The sequence below is a fragment of the Octopus sinensis genome, linkage group LG25 (assembly GCF_006345805.1).
Source record: "Octopus sinensis linkage group LG25, ASM634580v1, whole genome shotgun sequence".
NCBI lineage: Eukaryota > Metazoa > Mollusca > Cephalopoda > Octopoda > Octopodidae > Octopus > Octopus sinensis.
In genome coordinates this window covers 25,710,946-25,731,704 of record NC_043021.1, presented here as the reverse complement: position 1 = coordinate 25,731,704, position 20,759 = coordinate 25,710,946, and the positions used below count along the sequence as shown (strand labels likewise).

At 33.0% G+C, this 20,759-nt stretch overlaps 1 protein-coding gene across 2 annotated transcripts in view; it reads left to right on the top strand.

Moving 5' to 3' along the window:
* LOC115224225 (serine/threonine-protein phosphatase alpha-2 isoform) overlaps positions 1 to 20,759 on the top strand; it is a 43,121-nt gene that overhangs the window by 2,527 nt on the left and 19,835 nt on the right. The window contains exon 2 of one of the 2 annotated variants that reach the window (XM_029795006.2): positions 11,402 to 11,449. The exons of the other annotated variant lie outside the window; for it this stretch is intronic. Within the exon in view, the coding sequence (XP_029650866.1) occupies positions 11,402 to 11,449 (48 nt within the window). The remainder of the gene's footprint in view (positions 1 to 11,401; positions 11,450 to 20,759) is intronic. 2 annotated transcript variants of the gene reach the window in all.

The following is a 20,759-nucleotide window of genomic DNA, read 5'->3' as shown; positions in this document are numbered from 1 at the left end:
CAGCACTGCTGCTATTGTTGACTCTCGGCATTTCTTTTGGTTTTGATCATTCATTGTTCTCATTTCTTTACTTATTAATTGCTGGCAGGAAATCATAATATGCACATATCTTTAGATGCATATTATGTTTAGATTTTGTGCTGGCAGGTGCTAATAATAATAATTAGAAAACAAGATTCAGTGCAGGCATTTGTTTTATTTTTACTATTTGTATTATTCCAGGTATTTTTTTTAATACTGTCTAATTAAATATAAAAAATAAAAATATGATGGCGGAGGAAAATTAACAGCAAATCCACGACTCTGTCTTCATTTTCTTTTTTCGTCCTCTTTCCCAAAATAGTTGTGGCATTCCTTTTGGCTGCCAAAATTTACTTGTATCATTTAAAATGGTTGTGCAGTTTTTCTGGGGTTTTTTTTTATTATCATTTGCACGCTTTGTGTCTGTTGTGGCATCCTCTAGTGATTATTGCAGTTGAGAGATTTTAAACTGAATTTCTCTGGAAGATCTCCCCGTAATTAACATTTGTGTATGTACAATTCTCTAGAAAAACCAAAAAAAACAACCAAAATACCACGGATGGTGGAAGCAGAAACTAGAACATCCACTCACACGGTTGTAGCAAAAGTCCGTTGATTTGAAATATTTGTGTTTCCTGATATTAATTAAAATTTAATATCCGGACAGACATACACAACGAAGATGACCTCGATTCAGCCAACTTTTAAAATACAAATCGAAGTCACTCTCTCTTCCCCATCTTCATTATTGATTTGTGTTGATTCCTCCTTCCTTGAGGCCAGACGAACCACGTCTGTGAAGGTCGTTTATTATTGACTGGTTGATAGCCAAACTTTCCCAAATTAATTTGACCTATATTCAGCTTCTACTGCTTATTGTCTGTTAAATAATTTGGTTAATCACTTGTTAAATGGAAGCAAATGATTTTATTCAGATCTATTTTAGTCTCAGAAAATTATTTAGAAGCTTGGACCTAGCAAGTCATCATCAGTTAAGCAATGTACCTTGTTTTCAACACAAGTTTCGTCATTTTGGTTTTATTTTAAAACCATCTGCTCTCTCCTCTTATCCATTTTGTAAAACTGTAGAATATGTGATTACACAATGATGCTCTGTTATTCTTTATAATGAAATTTTAAGAATCCAGTTTCCCGCTGTTTTGTATTACTGTTAGCAGATCCCTCATCAACTTAGATATTAGTTCTGTCAGAAAGCTATTTCATTCCAGATTTTCCGTGCCCCCTACCTTATACTCTGAATAGCTTCTACTAAATTCATGACATTTTCAACATGTATTTTGCCCCCACCCCTCGAAATAGTAAGTACTCTTTTTGCTTTGCTGTTGTCAGGGTCAGCCCTGATAGTGCCGATCAGACATTCTAGTCATCTCCAGTGTATTTGGGTCTACAGTATTCAGTGGTCTTTCGAGTCGTTGTTGTTAGCTGAAAGAGATACCATGGATTAAGGAAGCAATACAACTTGTATAGGAAAAACAAAGAACTATGTAAATTTCTTGAAGCTAAATTCTCCTTTGTCACAGCAATTCTTTCTGTGATGTATGGGCTAAGGAAGATGTTAGGTGGCTGGAGCAAAACCTCAATAACAGGAAATCTTTACCCGTTCAGCATTCAGATTTCTGTCAAATGTAATGCTTATTTCTTTACATTGATTTGAACGAGTCAAGCAACACCTTGTAGTTCTGTGATTTCAATGATGTGATTTTTTTTTTTTTTGTGTGAATAATATTGTAGGGGATGTATGAAAGGCCAGATCTGTCTGTTTCGAAGATAAAACAGGCTGATTATTTTGGTCAGATATGGTTGGTTTAAATGCTAAAAGGTTAAAGGCCACAAAAAAAATAATTGTGATTGGGTATAAAATGCCCCTCACAGCAATTTGCTAAAAAAAAACAACTGTGAAGTGCTAAGGATTTAATTTCTTGGTGCAATGTTCATTGAGAGAGATGAGTCCATAAAATCATTGCTTAAAAAATAGGTACTCTTTTGATATATATCTTAGCACATCTAGTCAAATGATGTACAAGTGGATTCCTGAAATTCTTCAGTCTTAAATGTTATCACATTTCCACAAGTCACCAAGAGAAAAAAACAAAACAAAAAAACATGTAGATATTTGAAATTATATTGTAAGAAGAAACATAACGAGTTTCATTATTGAGAATAACTAACTTCCTGAGGGCAATTATCAAGATGGATTTGTACCTTGTTGCTCATGTTTGACAAATTTATTAAAAGCATTGAAAGATTGTTCACAGATGTATGAGGAAAAGTAAAAAGTATGATGAGTCCATTTGAATTTTAGTGAGACCTTTTGTTGATGTTCTGTTACGTAGAATTAATCTATAAACTATACCAATTACACTGTAATTGGTTTTGAAGGAAATGTTTTGTCATGAATTGAAGCTTTCCTACCTCGCAAGGAAACTTTGTGTATTTGTAAAGGGATCAAGATTGAATCGGCAAAGCATAAGCAGTGAAATACTTCAGGAATCAGTCTAGGGGCCCATAATTTTTGTCATATCAGATTTATCTTTTACATTGCAAGGTGATTGCAGTGACACACAAATTTATATGAAAACTCCAGATGAATGCACTTTCCAGTTGAGGAGTTTAGAGAGAATATCTTAACATGATCAAGAAAAACAGATGTGGGGAAAATGTATAAATTCAAACTTACAATGGCTGATCATGTTAAAGAAATAATAAAAATAAAAAGCAAGTCATGTTTTAGCATCTTTTTTGATGTCCACTTTTTCATGATTTTCTACTACCAGATGTCCTTCCTGTTGCCAGCCCTTGTTTGTGAGCAAGGCAGTATTTTATCATTACTGGACATTGTTTTTAAGATTGGAAATGAGTGACATCATTTATATGGCAATGACACTTGTCTACTATAATCAGGTGGCCTAGATGAGAAAAGAGATCACCAGATTATTGTAAATATAAATAAAAAAATATATATATATATATACACATGACAGACTTCTTTCATTTGTCTAATAAACTGTTTAAATGTCTTTGGTTGGCCAAGATGCCATGCAGTGGGGCTGAAACCACATGGTGGAGAAAAAATAAAACTGTGTTAAAAAACTTGAGCAACTCCTTAGAGCAGCGTTTCTCAACCTGGGTTCCGCAAGAAAGAGTGAGATAAGCTAATGCTAATTTCATGATCATAATATTGCTATACGTGCACAACATATTGGTAATATAGATATCATCCTATCTAATCTTTTATGTTATCAAAAAATATAACAACCATATATATATGATATTTACCACATGAACTACGAAGAGAAAGACATGGTATATAAGTTTTTTTTATGCACGTGTTCCTCGAGACCTGTAATTTAAGAGTTACGCAAGGGTAAAACGGTTGAGGAACACTGCCTTAGAGTAAGCAGTGCAGGTTTGGTTGTACTATTGCAGAGAAGAACCTGACAATTATATACTTTGTTAGAAATAGTACTGTAATGACATAAGTATTTCATGAATGGAATTGTTAGGTCATGTTAGTACATGGCTTTAAAGAAGTGACATGGGGGAAAGGAATAGATTAAAAGATGTTTGATGTCTGGGGTGAGGTGAAGATGAGCTAAAAAAAAAAGCCACTAGGTAATACCTAGTGGTATTGTTTGATTGAATATAATTGTGATTCCATCAGATTCTTTCTTGTATTGGCAATAGAATAAGAATCCTACTTTTGTACCCAGCAAGAATCTGGAGGAGTCACTTAAATATTATCTTTGTTAAATGTATATTTGAAAACCTAATTAAATATATGTTTGAATCTGTTGCATTGATGCATTTAACGATGTTTATGTGTTCTGGCTTCTGTTGTTTTTTTTTGTTTTATTTTTAGCTTACCTCCTAATGTACAGGTGTTTGGAGTCCTTTTTATGCTAACTGCTTGACTTAAGGTCCCACTAACTTAAACTAACCATGCATTGATTGAAAGCACCCAACAGACTTAACTGCTTAGTGAATCAGCCATCAAGCCTCTGGAGTGGCCCTTTTTGTTTTTTTTGTTTTTTAAATATTTATTAAAGAAATTACAATTAATCATAAAAAGAGGCTGTTTTATTAAAAGGTTAATACAAAGCTACAAAAGGAACAAACTATAAAAATAAAAACCATCTCAGATAACAACCCTTATTTTCAAGATGAAAAGCATTGAATATAAAATTGAAGTGACGAAAAGATTGAAAAGTTTAAGAAACCAATACTGTATAGGTGTAGCTGTAGAATGGGAGTTGAATAAAAAAAAATGATCCAAAATGAAAACCTTTTATCAGAACTTTCTCTTTCAAAGAAGCTCATTTGATTATTTTCTGTGTAGAAAATTGTTGAATTAGTTCCTGAAATGGGAAATTTTTAACATATTACAATTTCCATTTTGTTGGAGTCTGTACATTGAGTTGGGCTTCAATAACTCCACTGCCCTGGTGTTGTGAAGTACCATCAATTGTGTGTGTTTGGAGACTGAATGACCACATGAAATTTTTGTTGGTATTTGTTCACTAGTGTCCATTTTTATTGATGCTAAAATGTTGAAGTGTTTATTAAACATTTAAAAAATTGATTCAACAGCAAGTAATAAGATCTCACTCAGCTGTATTTAGTTACTATATTGGGTGAGCTATGTTTTATTTTTAAAACAATTGTAGTACTTCCCAGACAGCTAGCAATGAAATTTCTTAATTTACTCCAACCACTTTCTCATCTTAAAAGGAACCTGTCTTGGCAATTAATATTGCACACTCCAGCTTTCAGTAATGATTTAAAATGAAAGCTTACTGTACAGTTTCAGAACTGTATGTAATATAAATTTAAACAATACCTTGTGACAGAGACATTAATAATTAATTAGTGTTTTTGTATTAAGCTATAAAATGTCATGTATACAAGTATTGTAGATTAAATGCAAATTAGAAGCAAAATGTCAAAAGAATTGTTTCCCAAGGTTTTTTGCATTATAAATATGTATGCATCATGTTTTTCTGGCTGGCAGTGTGAAGCATTGGTCTGTGTTATCTTTAGATTATTATTATTATTATTAGCTATAATCTCTATTGTGAAACAGGCTTAGCTGGATTGTGTGATTGTTGTTTCTTATGTATACCTGCCAAGGACAAATGGTCTTGTCAGACTGATCCACTTGTATTCAGCAAAAGAAGAATGAAGTAAACCATTTGACATTTAGCTTATTCAGCCAGACAGCAGCCAGTCTGCAATCACAACTAGAAACTCTTCACTAAATTAAAGCAAGTTATTCTTTTTTTTTTATTTTTCCAACTCAAAATACACATTTAAATATTTGAAAACACTTGTACAGTTTTCTTGTGTGTAAAAGCTCAACTGAAGCCGCATTCGAAACGAGCCCTCTAGAGTTATCTTTTTTTTTCTGCTTTATTGTTTTCTTATTTACATTTTCTGTCATTCTTTTAAATATCTCTTGTACTTTTAACAGTAGCCTATTTATTCATTGTAGATTGATTCAATGTTTGTTTTGTCAACTTTATTATTCTTCACAAAGTATGGAGATGCATACTCAAACACTTTGAATGCTTTTCTTGAATTTGGAGGCTTATTTTGCTAAGGATACCATTGTAAAAAATATTTTGTACATATTTTCTTGGAATAATAAAGTTTTTGCTGCAGTTAATAACAGCAGGAAAGACATCAGGCTGTTGACATGGAGAAAATTATTGAAACCCGTCTATCTTTTTTTGGCTTTTGATATTTTGTACATGTGGGATGTTTTCAGTTTGATTTGCATACTAATTTTGATAATAATTAAAACAGTAAACATGATAGTTTCAGCTAAATTGTGACCATTGAAAGTAACTTTTCTCTCTTCAGTATTGACAGAGATTGTTGGCATCTCCCAAATACAATTGATGTCAGACTGCTTGCTAATTTGTAACTTCTTTTTTATGGCTCTAAATCTGTCATCTTTCATCACTGAATGATAAAATATATATTGGATATTTCTGTAAGAGAATGGGTATCAGGAATTTATTATACCCCTTCACTACTAGATTTTACTTGGTACCTTCACAAAAAAAAAAAATAAATAAAATAAAACAGTTCTTGTGTGGCAATTTTGAATCTTGATGCCATTCCACTTCACTTTGCTAATTAATACCAAGAAAGGTACATGACTCATCTTTCATCTCCTTTTTTGTATCAAATATATAAATTATTCATCATCATCATCTTCTCAACTTGCTCTTTAAACTGAGTTAAACAAAAACAATGTCTGATAATTTGAGAATGTAATCTTCACTAAGTCATGTCTGATATTGATTTAATTCTTGCTTAAAAGTGATTTTGTTTTCATTTCTCTATTACATCTTTCCGTTTGCTTTGTGTCAAAATTGTATTATTTTTTTTTAATCAATAAATATATATATATACACACATATATGGATTAGTAAGAGGTTTCATTAGAATCGAGGTGCTTCAATGTATGTATGTCCATTTCCAAAATGATTGCTCATTAGTAGACAATTTCACAAACTAAAATTATAATTTACAGGCAAATAACTTATGCATTTATCTGGCCTACTGCTAATAGCAGTTAAATATTTGTCAAATTAACCCTAATGCAGAAGTCAATTTTGTTGCATATACCTTAAAAGAAGATAATAGCCATTTGCTGGAATAGAAAATTTAACCCACACTACCATAGTTCAACATTGGTAGACTTGTACAAGAATTCATCAATGATGAATGAACAGAATAAAGTGTTGAATCTGGTCTGTATCCAACAATCTATATATAATAATAATATGGTTTTGCTTCATTTGAGCATAACATTCATTAATTACTATAAATGATAATTCATTCTAAACTGGATGGGGGTGGGGTTCACTTTATAGTAATTAAGCTTGCAAAGTTAGCAGCATCAGTCTCTTTCAGTGGTGCTTTGTGTAAAATGCTGGATCAGAAAAATGTGGTTGATTTGATTTTGTACTGAGAATAAACTTTAATTCTATTTTTGTATATGCGTGTGTTTGTCAATAAATTAAATTTTATATCAGTGTGGGCACTTAAAATGTTTGTGCTTAGTAAAACTTTAATTTTTGGTGGGGTTGGTTAGCTCTTAAATTATATTCTTTATAATAATTTTTTTTTAGTTTTATCATGTCTTTCAAATTAAAATATTAAAAAAAAAAATTACCAGCAATGTCTTTTTTATTCAGTTATAAATATTTGTGTCTTTCACTGCAAATTTTTCTTTTATTTGGTAAATAACTTGAAGCACTAGATACTTTATAACCAGAATCTCTGAATGATTAAGTTACCATCTGCTAAAAAAATTGGTGCTGTTAGTATAGGCCGTATGATGAGTAAGCTCGAAAATGTTGGCCTGTTTTATAATTTTGCGTATTCTAATTTGCTTCCTTACAATCCTTGAGAAAGTTAACATGCAAAGAGTTGCTGTGCTTTCAAAAACAAAACAAAAAACAAACTTGCAGTGCATTCTGTAAAATGGCTGGCATTAAGGAAGGGCATCCAGGCATAAAGACTGTGCCAAAACTGACATTGGAGCAAGCCATCATCCTCCAACATGTCGGATCCTGTCAAACCACCAGTCTGTGCCCAGCAGGCTTTGGTGCTGCTAACCTTTTTGGTATATTTCTGTTGAAATACTATTCCTTTGTTTTAATTGATTTTAAAAATAATGAAGAATTTAGTAAAACAACTTTATCTTTAATTAAGCTGATGTTGAGAATATAAATTGACATGAAATCATGAGAGAAGGTTTTGACTCTTTAGTATTCAGATGACTATCAAGTGTAATGCTTATTTAATCATGCATTATCTTGTAGCTGATGATGTGATTGCTTACTTGTAGAATGATGTGCAGGATAGGTGTATGAAGCTGGACCAGGCTGGTTTGGACATAAAGCAGATAGAATATCTGGGCTGGACATGGCCTGTCTAAATGCTAAAGGGTTAAACTTAGATTATTTTAAAATAAGCTTGTCTCATAGAACCAAGAGTGGTTTCAGGTAAGATGGTATCAAATGGTTTAAGGATTTGTCATAATGCTAATATGCTACCATTTTCTGAAAAATAACTTATGTTTAATAATTTTAATACATTTTATTTCTTTATCCATTCATCAGTTTTAGTGTAGTTAAAAAAAAAATATTCTATATTTGAATCTTCTTTCTGACAATTATGCTAAACTTAACTGGTAAACAAAATATTGTACCTTTTAGGAAGATAAAAAAGAAATATGGCTATAGCAGAGTTCAAACTCTAGAATTTGCAGTTAATTTTTTCCATGTTTTTTGTAACAAGAATTAAAATAATTTAAAATGAACTTGATGACATCAGTAATTTAATCTATATATTGCCAACAATATGTAAAAATGTTTGTAACTTTTTTAATAAAGATTGGACTTTTTATTTAGGAAGTGTCAGCTTTATTAATCAGATTGTAAAATCACTGTAGTGGCCCGATTCCAATAGATCTGTTCATTTATCTGTAGATTACATGTGGGTGTGACTTTGTGGTTAAGAAGCCTGTTTCTCATCCATGTGATGTTGGGTTCTGTCCCACTCAGAAACTGAATGACACCCATTGTATGTATATTTGTGTGTGTGTGTGTATATCCATGCCAGCATGGAAGACTGACGTTAAATGATGATAATGTGTATGGTAGTGAAACAAGGGCCCTGAATGCAGAGTACATGCAAATGACTAGAGAAGAGTGAACTAGTATGCTCCATGGAATGTACAATATCAGTGTGCATGTGTAACAAAGTGCTAATGTATTGAATGGAAAATTGAGAGATCAAATATAGAATGTAAAAGAGAGAAAACTGCTGGTTTGGTTATGTGATACATACGGATAAGAACAGTTGCATAGAGTTGGAGCTTGTGGAAGAGGGAAACCCAGGAAGACATGGGACAAAGTAGTGGAATTGATTGTAATATGCTCAGTCTTACAGAGGAGATGGACAAAGGATCGAAATGATTGGTGATTTGCTGTACACAAGACATCCTGGCCATTACAGCATAAATGATGTCCTAAAACCACCTTGGCACTGTTTCTCTCCTCCATCCTCTCATCCCTGTCAGCTCTTCCCCACATTTCATCTCCTGATGTCCAACACTCTCCTGTCTATGGCACTACTCACCTGCTGCAATCACTTAAACTGTCAGGACATGTTGCCTTCCCCACCCCCACTTCTTCGCATATGGCATTCAACATCTCTGTCTTTACTGCTCCTACACCTTGCACATCTTCCTACTTTTTGATTTAATTTCTCTCCTGAGCTCTGTATATTTCTCCCACTTTACCCCATCTCCATCAACTGCACCTCCACCCTTGTTCATCACTCACTATATTCACTTCTACCTCTACCCATCTATTACTCTCCACTCACAATCTTGTCAAACTTCTCCTCCTCTCTCCTTCCAACCTGCCTTCTTGCCTTGATATGCTCTGGCATCTCTGCCCTTTCAACTGCTCCCACATGTGTCTCCTCTACAGCAAGACACCTGTGCTTGATCTATCATACTTTCAGCCTCTCAACTCCTGGCATAAAAACCACTGAGGAAACTTTTTATCTGTTCTTTTCTCATCTTGCAAATTATTCTACATCCTCACTTGTACCAGTGGCAAGTAAAAAGCACCAAATACACACAGTACAGTGGTTGGCATCAGGAACGATATCCACCCATAGAAAATATGCCAAAGCTGACGGTGGCACTTGATGTAGCTCAGTAGCTCACTGGACTCTGTCAAACTGTTCGATCCATGGTAGCATGGGTTGAACAGTCATTGAATTATAATGAAACCTTGCTGGATTGGATTGGAGCCTGGTGCAGCCTCCTGGCTTACCAGTCCTCAGTCAAATCATCCAACCCATGCCAGCATGGAAAACAGATGTTAAATGACGATGGTGGTGTGTCTGAGTGTACCTTTGACTTGACCTGTGATGAGCATCACAGTCCATATAAGCTGTATTGTTTGTTTAGTCTTCCATGATGTGTTAACTTGCTTTGAAACTGGTGAGGGTTGGTGACGGGAAGGGCATCCAACCATATAAAATCTGTCTCAATGAATTGTGTCTAACCTATACAAGCAGGGGAAAATAGGCATTAAACAATGATGATGATTTGTATTATTCACAAATAATTTGACCTCTATGAATAGTTCTGAGTATATCCTAAGATTATTACAGCTAATTCATGCAGAGGCTGGGTTTAATATTCTGTATTAGAAAATGTCCCAAATTTCTGTTGGAATATCTCGTATCTCACAAATTATTTACTTAGATTTTTGTATCTTCATATCTGGAATACAATTAAAATTTTTCTTTGTTTTTAAAATCATAATCTTACTTTATATGGAAACAGTAATTAAAACTAATTGTTGGATAAGATGGTAGTGTGTATTTCATCTGTTCAATTTTATTTCAAATTAATTGTCATTATGCTGTCAATTTCTTGTGTACAATTGGCCAATATCAATTGAAAAAAACCTGACCATTCACTGCAACTAGTTTTTTCCTCTGGTGCATTGATGGTAGTTTTATCATCATAATTATAAATAGAATGCTTGTTATTTCATTGCACCTGATACAAGCTCTCTGCTTGCTTGCTTGTGCTGGAGGACTATTATTTACCTTTTCAGTTTGTGTTTTTTTTTTTGTAGCTTGCTTTCTTTTTATTTACATTTTTAGTTGCTAATGTGAGGAATTATATTTTTTTAAACAGCTTTTACTATTTTGTTAATCCTTCAATTTTGATTTAATCCTAAACAAATTAGGTTTGTTACAGTCAGTTACAATTTATTATTAATATCATTATTATACTTTGGTCTTTAAACTATACCTATTTTAAATGGTTAATTCTAATTGGTCTCTATTTAGTAATTAAGATTTTAGTAATAACTGTCTTCAGGTAACAATATTTGTTTTGGTGTTGAGATAGCATTTAAAAAAAAATTTTATCCATCAATTTATCTATTTCAATTTACGTAAACAAGTAACTTTAGTCAGTTTCCTAAGTGTAATATATAATGTATGCATATACATGTAAATGCATGTGTATGCATGTATCTGTGTACATATGGTTGTCTGTAGGTTATGTTTGTATGTAAACATGTTCATGTATGTGCATAAGAACATAAATGTGCACGTGTGTATGGGCATGTACATATGTGTGCACATGTGTATAATATAATATGCATACATATATATGTACATATATTTTTGGATCAAATTGAAAACCAAGACCCAGTCATGCATTTCTCTATTTTCTGTGCCAAGAAACTCCTGAATTATTCTATCCGCTTCTCCTCGCAACATAATTTAGAACGCCTTGAAATTTCAGGACCTGACTGGGAAGAAAGACATAACTTGCTGTCCAAGGTACTGAAAGGTACTTAGTATATTAACTCTCCTAAATATCCTTTTCATTTCCTGCGAGAAACTTATTTTTATTTCATCTCTGGTATGTTTCTTTCACTTCTAAAATTCTAGGTACATTACACCGATATGTTCAAACACTTATATTTCTCTTTCTTTGATGCATATCTAATTTTTTTTTTCTTTTTTACTTTCATAGGCTAGTTTTCTCGTTTGTTAAAAAAAAGAACTTCATCTTTTGTAGAACTCTTGTTTGGGTTGTCTACTGAAATCCTTTTATATTACATAAAGCTAAATTAATATTCAATCAGTTTGAGTTTTGAGGAGTTTCAGTTTGTCAGTACAAGATCACTTCCTTCAGAAGTGTAGCCTTTTTCGTAAAATCGTTTTTTACCCAAGTTACTTGAATGTGAATTTTATCACCAGGCAATGTTTGATTTATGATTGGTGTGCTAATGGTTGTTTAGCTCTCTTTAAAATGAAATTAATTTAACAAATAAGTTTAATTTGAACAATAAAGTAAAGACAAGCAATCAAATTATTTAGGTCTTAATTTTCATGCAGTATATTCATGAAAACTGGTAAAGCTAGTACTTGAATTTATTGATATCAAATTTTCAAAAGACAAACTAGAATAATTGTTTTAGAAGAAAAAAGTCCAGACTGAATGGTGGAATATGTTCGTTGGGTACATCTTGCCAACCAGGTGCAGTTTTTAAATGACATGTCTTATGAGAGTCATTCTGAATAAATATCTCCCTCTGTTACTGGTTCATGGATGTGAGATAAATAGCTTCCTGTCAGTTCACACTATTAACATCCTTTGTTGGAGTTCTGTCTGCTGGACACTACATCAACTTTGATGTACCCCATGGTTTGGTTCCTCCCACCCCACTTTTCCCCCTATACATTAATGACCTACTTACTGCCACTGCCAACAATGCCTACCCATACACAGAATGCAATTCTTCGTTCCTTCCTAACACATGAAGCCTAGAAACACTGCACCAAATTTTCATATATTCTATGAAACCTAGACTTCCAAAACTTCCTTCAATAAAATCATTTTAATCTTGTTTCACCAAAAAAAAAAAAAAAACACAGACAAAAAGACATTGCACCTCAGCACCACCAATTTAAACATAGCTGCACACAAGAATCTTTGCCATTGGTCCAAATGCTACACCTCACTATCATTCGTGATCTCCTATACACATCCTTAACCTAGCAAAGACTGCATCTTAAAACTGATCGTTTTCTTGAGAGCCAGAAAATACTTCATACTCTAACAACTTTCTACAAAACTTTGGTGGAACCCATATGAGATTGTGGTATTTCACCTTTTGGACGGAGCTGCTACTATACACATGCAGACATCGTATACCACGTCCAGAGGAAAGGCCACTTGACTGATTGGCATGAAGTTATTGAGAGGCATGCATCAGCCTCTGGTTCACAATTGTGTTGTTTCTCCTCTCTGTGTCTTATTGTCACAGCAATGGCCTCTGCTCTGGAGTACTACCTGTTACTCTTGACTAATTTATTATCCATATTGTGCCTAACTCACCAGGCCTAGCACTAATCAATTTGCATGTCTTTTTTTGCAATCATCAACTATCAATCACTGACCAATCTTGGAGGACCTGCAGAGGCCATTGAGCACTACCCTTTTTCTCCTGGCCTTCATGTATAATGGTTCTTTCATGTACCTTGAGCAACATTATAAAATTTAACCTGCAACAGATTTAAAAAAAAAATGCAAAAAAACAGGCTTTGGCTGCTATCTCAGAATTTTAGGGGTTTTCTTTTTGCCACAGCTGGGGGAAATGACAAACTTTTGGCTTCTGCAGTTGGTTCAAAGCAAGGTTTGTATAATGTCAACTGGTGATGGGTTTGTAATGACAGCTTTGAAAGTGCAAACAGCAAAGTTCTTCAAAATCTGAATTGCAACAAGGCTGGTTTTCTTTCTCTCTTTTTCTATTTTATTTATTTCTTTAGATTGTGAGTGAGTGAGTGAGCTTTAGAACCATCAGTGACTCTGAATGAAAGACTTCCCCCATTAACTGCCTTTTCAAGAGTGGATTTGCAGAGAAATGGTGATTCACACAGACCATTGTTTCAAAGAATTTGACTAATTGTTTCTGAGGAAATGTATTCAGGCACCCCATATGAAGGTCCATGAAAGAATATGGAATTTTTAGGAGAGCTTAAGTTTTCTCTGATGAATCAGTGGTTCTCCCCCCACCTTTCCCAATATGACCATTATATATGTCTGCATGTATCAAATGAAAAATATAAGAAGGGTTTAAAAAATATTTGCTAAGAATTTTTTTAGTTACTTTTTTATAAGAGTTGTGTCTGTAAAATTTTGCACCCATTTTGAGGAATCTTGATAGTAATAATATTGTAGTTAGTTTATTAACTATAAAACCTATTTTTCTGTTACATTGTACAATAGCTTTCTTGTTGGTAAATAACAAATAAGCAAAAATGTTGGCATTTCTGGTCGTTCTCTTGATATAATTGAAATTTTCTGTATTGCAATTCTTTTTATGTAAACGTGTGATTGACTTTGGGTTATGATTTGATAACTAGGTTTTAAGAAGGTGAGTTAGGTCAGAAAGTAGGCCATTGCTAAGTTTATGAAACAGCTTTTAAATATCAGTTGAACTCTCAGTGTTATTATTTTCAATTATAACCCCCTCCCCATGGGTTGGTATTGATTGTAAAGAGTCTAGAATTGGTAATGCCCTGAAGATTTTTCAAATCTCATATATATGAGCATGGCTTTTATGCCTGTGCCTGCTGTTTATAATCCTCTACTTAGTATTATACTTTTTTGATTGATAAATTAAATCATTATACTGTGTAATTAATATTGGAGTTTATTTTTCTCAAGAACATAATTTGATAAATTATTCCTATTGTATTACAAAACATTTAATGAATCTTTTTAAAACTTGCCTGTAAATTTTCTCAAAAATAAATGAAAAATTTCCAGTTGCACATTTTAACTAATGACTGATAAATACAACATTTTGTCATGCCACACTATTGATTTACATAAAGATAATTTTTGTTGCATTTTAGTTTATTTGTTTATATTTTTGGATGGAAACTTGCTTGCTTTTATATTGTTTCTCATGGTTTATATTTTTAACTGTTTTGTTGTTTAGTATTACCAAACACCTTATCTTGCCTTTTATGTACAAGCTTTTTTATTGCACCCTGAAATCTGCCACTATTTTTCTTAATTCCAATATAAAATTTCATGTTTATATATTTCTTAATGTTTTTATTTTTAAAATAAAGAAAATTTGAAATTTACTAATTTTGCTTGTAAATAATGGTGTATGTATGCGTGTGATGGTTGTAATGATAGTAACACAAGTGTATACGTAAGCAAAACTTTAATCGTTTGAAACAATTTAAAATGTTATTAAAATCTTCAATTTCAATTTTAATATAAATGTTGCTTTTATTGTTTATTTTAAACCTTTCTTTGCTGAAACCCAACAGCTCTGTGCCTTGTTCACTCTAATCACTTTCTGCCCCTACTTAGATTCACCTCTCTCTTACTTCACCCACCAATCCTCTCACTGTCTTCACAGTATGTTTATAACAATTATAATTTCAAAGAAATCAGGGGCCTGTTTGTTCACATCTAACAAGAATATGTCAAAGCACTTTTACATTTTGATTTTTCTTGTAAATATTTCAAAATTATTTCAGTAAACCTTTCCCCCACCATCACTGCCACCACTTTCATGTTTCCCTAGTTTATTAAGTTTGAATATTTGATAAGTTTCACTCATTTCTCTCTTGTTTTTTTGTTATTTGGAGAGATGAACATAGAATTACAACAATACATGTATATATATATATATATATATATATATATATATATATATATATATATGTGTGTGTGGGTGTATATCTGTATCTTGCTACATTTACACTTGATGTAAGCACTTGTGTTGTGTCAGTATGTCCCCTAACTTAGTGGTTTAACAAACAGGGCTTAATAAAACCTTTTGGGATTCCCAACATGGCTTACAGTCCAGTAAGAGTAAATCTTGTAGAGGTTATTCTACATGGTCTTTCTTTGGAATTCTGCTCATTCTGTTCACTTATTTTTGTTGGAAGATATTGAAACAATTTTCTTTTTGTTTCTTTTTGATATTGTAAATCTTTAGCACCATTACTATTGTTTCTTGCCTTGTCTTCTATATTCAATATAACCAGCAGTCTCATCTAATTTTAAGCTGCATAACTTTTTTCAACTCACTTTCATATAATACTATTCAATGCCTTAAATCTCTCTGACTTTCAAACTGTGTTCCATAGTGGGATCATTCTTAAAGAAATGGGTTTTAGATTGTTTTGCCATTTGTAGTCTATTTTTGACAGTTGATGTAGTTTTATGTCTGATCAACTATCAATTACTTGCATTTGGAATTATTTCTGCCAACTAAATATTTTCTTTCATTCAATTCCTGTTCTACAAACAATTTTTCAGTTTTTTTTTTTTTTTAACACAACTAGATCATCTAAGCTGTCACCTCCTGTTGAACAGGTGATAATATTTCTGTGTTTAAGGTTTTTTTTTTTTCCTTGTTTTAGCATTACTACCATTCACAGCTAATAGATACACAAAACGTACTTAAAGCAGTTTTCTTAATTTCACTAATTACCATTGCTTTCCTCTTCACACAGTGAAGAATATTAAATACTTTTTCTATATCTTTGAAAACAATCTGGTTTTCTTCCATATCATCTAGTATGTTTTTATGTTGTTTTTTTTTCTTACACCATTGTTTATCATTTTGTCTTAAAATTACAAATTATTCCCTGATCTAATCATTGGGATACGTAGTAAGATCATTACTTAGAAGTTGGGTCATTCCAGATCACAACAATATCACTTATTTTCTTTCGTATAGATTTCGGCTTCAGAAACAGTGTTTCAATGAAAGCCGATTTTAAATATTGTGGCAACTCATCCGTGAACTTGTCTTTTTTTTTTTTTTTTTTTTTTTTTTTTCCTTGTTTGTCACTAAACTGGGAGACTTTTTATTGGCTTCTCTCATTGCACATGAATCAAGAGCTTTATTTTAAAGTCTTCATGTAAAAGTGAAAGGGAGTGAGATGAATGTGGAATATAGAGTTTGAAAGGTGTGTGTGGATGTGCACCTGTGGAGGACTAAAAACTTGTGATTTCATTTCATCATTTGCACTCCTTATCTTTCATCATCATGCTTTTGTTTATATGGCAGCTTTTATTTATTGCCTTGTGGGATTTTGTTATGGTACTTTATGTTCTGGGTCCAAATCTCATTTTTGTTCATTTATACCTCCTATCTTTCTGGAATTGATAAGGTTCCAAACAAGAAGCTGGGAAGGGGTGGAGAAGAGAAGTTTAATTGGTTGTTTTCACCTCAAAATGTATGACCTTGTACTAATATTTGAAATCAATATTATTACGTATCAAAGTCTATGTTCTACTTAATCAACTTGTGATTTCATTTTACAGTATGTTAGACATCCATTGTAGGTCAGTTCTCAACGGTAACTAAGTTCTACATATGCAGCCTTTTTGATCACTGCTACTCCAAATCACAGATATCTGTTAGGAGTTTGTTGTAGGTCAGTTCTTAATGTTCAAGGACTCCCCCTCCCCACCTCTCTAATTATGAATCTTAACGATCACTTGTGTACAGGCATGCATTTTCTCTTCTACAATAGTTATGGTTTAGCCTGAGATCAACCCTATTGTCAAGGACATTCCAAACATGTCCTCTCAGTATTTCTAGCTACAGTGGAATTCCATTGTATCCTCTCCCCACTCTTCCAGTGGTGCTTGTGGTTTGTTCCAAAGTGATGGGTGTATTTTACATTTTACATTTCTTTGTACTAATGATACACAAGAAAGCATTGACCTTCTTCTAATAGCTGAGTTTCTGTCAAACTCTATTTCACCATTTAAAATAAAGGGTAATACACTGGACAGTGTACTCTCTCTGTAAACTTGTCTGTTCTACAAAATAAGACATCATCAGCATCTTTGTCATTTAATCGAATTTTTTTTTTTTTTTTTTTTCCATGTGTCATGTGTAGCATGATTCCTATGGCTGGGTGCCCCTCCCAATACCGACCACCTTACAGTGTGTGGTGGGTGCCTTTTCCATGCTACTGGTACTAGTGAGGTCACTGAGGAAAACAAACAAACCTTGGGCATGGAGGTAAGGAGGGGGAGGGGACTTTATACCAGATACTCAGATACTGAAGTATGATATAGGAATGAGTAGCAGTAGCAGCAGCAGCAGCTGGGGAGCAGACAGAGATATAGTGACAGGATGCCAGAGCAAACTCTCAGGGTACAAGTAATTTAACAGGAAAGGAAAATGGCAGAATATCTTATCAGATTTAGCCTAATTTCAGTGCAAAGTCTTAAAACTTCAAATTTCATGGTACCGCACTTCTGGATAGTTAATATTACTGAGGTGATGGGTGCTACAAAGGAAAGTGTTTAGAATGCAGAAGACAATAGCATACAAATGAGACAGAAAACCATGAACAGATAGTGCGTGGCTGTGTGTGTGTGATGGTAGTTTGTCAGTGTAGATGTCGCAGAAATAAAGCAAGCAGCAGTTAGCTGTGCCAAGGCTTAGGAGAATATAATTTAATTGAAAAACAAGGTTTGGTGTTAGGAAAGGCATCCGGTTGTGGATTACTGCCTCACATAGCCATTATTGACCCATTCCAACTTAGAACAAGCCTATATGAAAAATGTTAATGTATGTGCATACTTGTATGTATATCGTTATGCATGTGCACACCAAGTGGAGAGAAAAGGTAAAGGCAGTGAATCCTTCAGAAGTATTCTCAAATGAGAGGACTTTTTTTCTTTCTTTTCTTTGTTTTTGGTGTTTGTGTTTAGCTTCAGATCTTCCACCAGTTTAATTTTTTTACAGCAAATCGTGCTGCATGCTGTCGTCATCATCATAATCAATAGCACACACCTTTCTTATTGAGATTTCCATTTCCAAAAGAGATGGTAACTGAGATCGGCTTCTCTGCAGCAATGTCAATGTTGAATGTTGCCAGTTGCTGGGTGACGACTACAGTTTCATGTTTCCTTTGTCTTGTAGAGGTTAACTATTCCTTATTCTAGCAATCCAAAGAGCATCTGACTTACCTTTTTAATCCATTGTTACGACGAGACCAGTTATTCTACTGAATATGGTTGTCGACCAGAGAAAGTGGAGACGAGTAGTCTTTAGATATAAGTTTCTGGATACTTCCTGGCAAGCGGTGGTGGTGGGAATAGCAGTGTTTGAGTAGAGCTGCTGCAAGACTGGTTTGATCAGTTCCAACTGGATACATTGGTGTAGAAAGTGTGAAGAAAGTCGGCACTTGGCTTTGATGGTTTGTGATGGCTAGTTATTTAAACAAATGTTCAATGTTGGACTGTTATAAAACAGGCTTTCACATAGTTTGCATGGAAGACTGCTGCTCACTCTGTCATCTCTGCTAAATAATATTTTTAACTACACCATAATTCGTTAAAATATAATAATAATAATAATGTCTAAATAAAGATAAAAAATTCAGGTTCAATCAATCAATTTTAAACTCTTCATAGAATTTTGTTTTTCCCTACTTTTTAATGTGTAATATTTTCAAATATAATTTATGGAATTATATTTTCTGCTCTTTTTACTTTATACATTTTAATTACCAATTCCATCAACTGCAGTCTTTTATTCAATAAGATCAACTGCAACATATTTGAAAATAACTTGAGCTGTCTGGTGAATAACCTGATGTAGTTTGAAATTGTTTTAGAATTCAGTGCTGCTTTGATTTTTTTCCCCATTATTTCTCAATCATTCTTACTTTATAGAATTTTGCAAATAGCTTTACAGTGTAAGATATTATTTGGGAGACATTCACATACAACCTGTTCTCTAATATTTCTTGCAATGTCAATTCTAGAATTGTCTATCTTATTTTAGAAATGAAATCTTTGGTTTTAGTTTCATATATCAACATGTTGAATATTTTTATAAAATCCTGATTAACACATAGCTGTTTTCCTTGGTATAATAATTTTTTGTGCATGGCATGAGTCTTTTTTGGCAGTTGTCATGTGAAATCTGTTTAATCTTTCAGAACTTTTTGCAGGCTTAATTTCAAAATACTCATATCACTGCTGAAAGTCTACCCCACCTCCTATTTTTCGTAACCATTTAAATCTAATTCATAACACTAAACACTTCATTTGACATTTTCTCTCTTACATTGAATACATTCTTTTTGTTCTTTAATATTTTGAGTTAATAATCTTACTGGTACTTGATGGAAAGTTTTAACCTATCTGCAACAACTAAAAAGATATTAGGGTTGTGAAGTTGGTATGTGAAACCTTTGACTTGGACTCTTCAGTTTATCGTACCACTGTAATTAGATTAATCAGTTTATATAATTAGCTATATGGATTGTTGAGAGCATACACTGCAGGTGGCCAGTGTGTAATCATCAGGTTACTTACAAGTTTGGATTTAAAGGTTACAGATAGGCTACAAGAAATTCTTTAGATACTCAACCCTTCATTTTATGTTGGATTATAAAATGAAATGTAACATGAAAGATTACATTAAATTAAAATGCTAGAAAGTTAAGTCCTGAAACCTGAATTATTTTCTTTGTTGTAAAGAGTCCAATTAATCTCTGTGAAACTGACAATTTTAATTCAATGTATTTGGAGTTTTGGGGCTTTTTTTTTTTTTTTTTTTTTTTTTTTTTCTAGCAGCAAACCAATAATTGCTTCCAACTCTGACATCATAACTACATCCTCTTAAGGTCAAGAATATTGATTTTCGCTCTTAATTTCTTTAAAAGAGTTTGTTAAAGGTCTTTGGGAAAATGGTTTTTAAATAATTTTATTGGATTGGCTAGATGATGGCGTAATTTGTAGCTAAATCAAAATTGTGTGTCTAGTAGTGATGGCAGGGGATCTGATTTCAGTTCTTAGCTTCAGCTGCGTGTTACTGATTATCTTTCTCCCTGAGACTAATTCTGTATAGTCACAATTTAGTAAAAAATATCATCTGACTACATCAACATGTTCATACTTAGGCAAATTATCTAAATTTGATGTCCTTGCTTAATCATGAATCAATTATTTGCTTATTATTAAAAATAATTGCATTAGTTCATATTCTTTTCAATTGTATGTCATTACTGTTCTTAGAAATCTCTTGTTCCAATAGCAACATCAGATTGTTATTTTAACAGTTCCTAAATTTCAATGAGTAGAA